Source organism: Octopus bimaculoides, chromosome 4 (assembly GCF_001194135.2).
Source record: "Octopus bimaculoides isolate UCB-OBI-ISO-001 chromosome 4, ASM119413v2, whole genome shotgun sequence".
Lineage (NCBI taxonomy): Eukaryota > Metazoa > Mollusca > Cephalopoda > Octopoda > Octopodidae > Octopus > Octopus bimaculoides.
This window is the reverse complement of record NC_068984.1, coordinates 96018382-96020441: the sequence shown is the minus strand read 5'-3', so window position 1 is coordinate 96020441 and position 2060 is coordinate 96018382. Positions and strand designations below refer to the sequence as shown.

The following is a 2060-nucleotide window of genomic DNA, read 5'->3' as shown; positions in this document are numbered from 1 at the left end:
TATATATATATATATACAGACATATGCATATATATATATGTATGTATGCAAATATATACATATATATAATAATGTTGGATTAATAGAGTGACTGTGGTAAAACGCAGTTTGTTAGTCTCTGGCATATACATGGCCAATAACATTTATTAATCAAGCATCACATACAGTTCGTTTCATACCGAGACTAGACATGAAATTCCGATAAAATGACGGGCGATACAAATCATATTTGCAATAAATAAAACTCCGATCTATCCTTATAGCCCATCGAACTGTTATCAGGTTCGATAAGAGGCTGGGACTAGAAATGACACAGTAAATAACTTCGACATCAACCCTATGGGGTCTAGCGACCCTTCCCAGTTTACAGACCTCGTGAAAATATACATTCTACAATGCCTACTTGCATGATAAGTTCACCCAACTCACGGCCGGTTTTTATAAAGACGACGCTCTCTACTCCATCCATGGATGTAGCGACAGTGAGAATATAAATATAAATATAAACCACTTCAACCAGTATATTTACTCTGGAATTATTTTTGGCCGTATTTTCACGTGGCTGAGATGAGCGGATTAGATTTTGCGCTTGAAGATGCATTATATTCGTATGGGCATGTATAGATGTTTATAATTATGTACTTTGAGTCGTACCATACTGAAGACGATGAAGGAAGTTACATCTGTAAACTAGAAATCGATCTATGGTTAAACCAGTTTTAAAAAATCACTTTTGTTCATTTTCCTCGCTTTCAGCCCGTGCCAATGTGGTAAATAATGTAGTTCTTAAAGTCATTTGGCATCTATTTCTAACATATGGCGCTACTCATTAGTGTCCTTACTATTATATAATTGCATAGTTTGTATTGTTACATATATGGTTTATAATTACTTGTATGGTTTATAATTATAATTAAAATATAATTATGTCTTGAAGTCCAGCGCCCTTAATTCGAATTATATTTTTATTATATACTTAAAATTATATATAGAGAGAGACAGACAGACAGACAGACAGATAGGCAGTCAGACAGACAGACAGACAGACAGACAGACAGACAGACAGACAGACAGACAGATAGATAGATAGATAGATAGATAGATAGATAGATAGATAGATAGATAGATAGATAGATAGATAGAGTTAAGTTTGTGTATTTATAAATAAAAATCAAACAGACCTGTAATGCAGTGATCCATGGAAAGAGTCTGTCACTGAGAAAAGATTTGGCACTTGCTATTCCAGAATTCCCGTTGTCACACGTGTTGTTTCCGTACATAAATACATTGTGTTTCCTGCTATGGCCGTGTAAATCACAATAAAGCATTATCTGGTCGCAATAATAATAATAATAATAATAATAATAATAATAATAATAATAATAATAATAATAATAATAATATATTCATAGACACAACAGAGCTGGGACCTACATACACTGGAAGCTATCCCAACACCATGGAATAACAACAGAAAAAAGATGGTATAGGCACACGCCAGAAAAGCTCACAGAAAACGAGAAAGCAACCATACTCTGGGATATGCCAATACACACAGATAGAGAAATTAAGGCCAATAGGCCAGATATAGTTGTCAGAGATCATGATGAAATGCTTTCTAATTGACGTATCAATACCAGCAGATGATAAGGTTTCCCTAAAAGAAATGGAGAAACTTTCAAAATACAAAGACCTGAAAATAGAGATAACTCGAGTGTGGAATCTAAAAACAGAAACAATTCTTATCATAGTAGGCGCCTTAGGTATGATAAAAAAATATTCAGACAAATACATAACAAAAACACCAGGACTTACAAATATATATAACATACAGAAAATTGCACTACTGGGCACTGCACACATCCTACGCAAAATACTTTCAATACAGTAACCATAAGAGCATCACAGCAAACCACAGCACATACCCAAGGCAAACAGAGCTGTGCTCAGTAGTGAAGTGAAAGTACACTATAAAAATAAACTACTGAATAATAATAATAATAATAATAATAATAATAATAATAATAATAATAATAATAATAATAATAATAATAATAATA

General features: G+C 32.9%; 1 protein-coding gene across 1 annotated transcript in view; it reads right to left on the bottom strand.

The window, feature by feature from the left end:
- Positions 1-2060, bottom strand: part of LOC106871658 (cytosolic carboxypeptidase 2) — a 229443-nt gene that overhangs the window by 88397 nt on the left and 138986 nt on the right. Inside the window, exon 10 of the mRNA XM_052967648.1 lies at positions 1182-1331. Coding sequence (XP_052823608.1) covers positions 1182-1331 — 150 coding nt within the window. The remainder of the gene's footprint in view (positions 1-1181; positions 1332-2060) is intronic.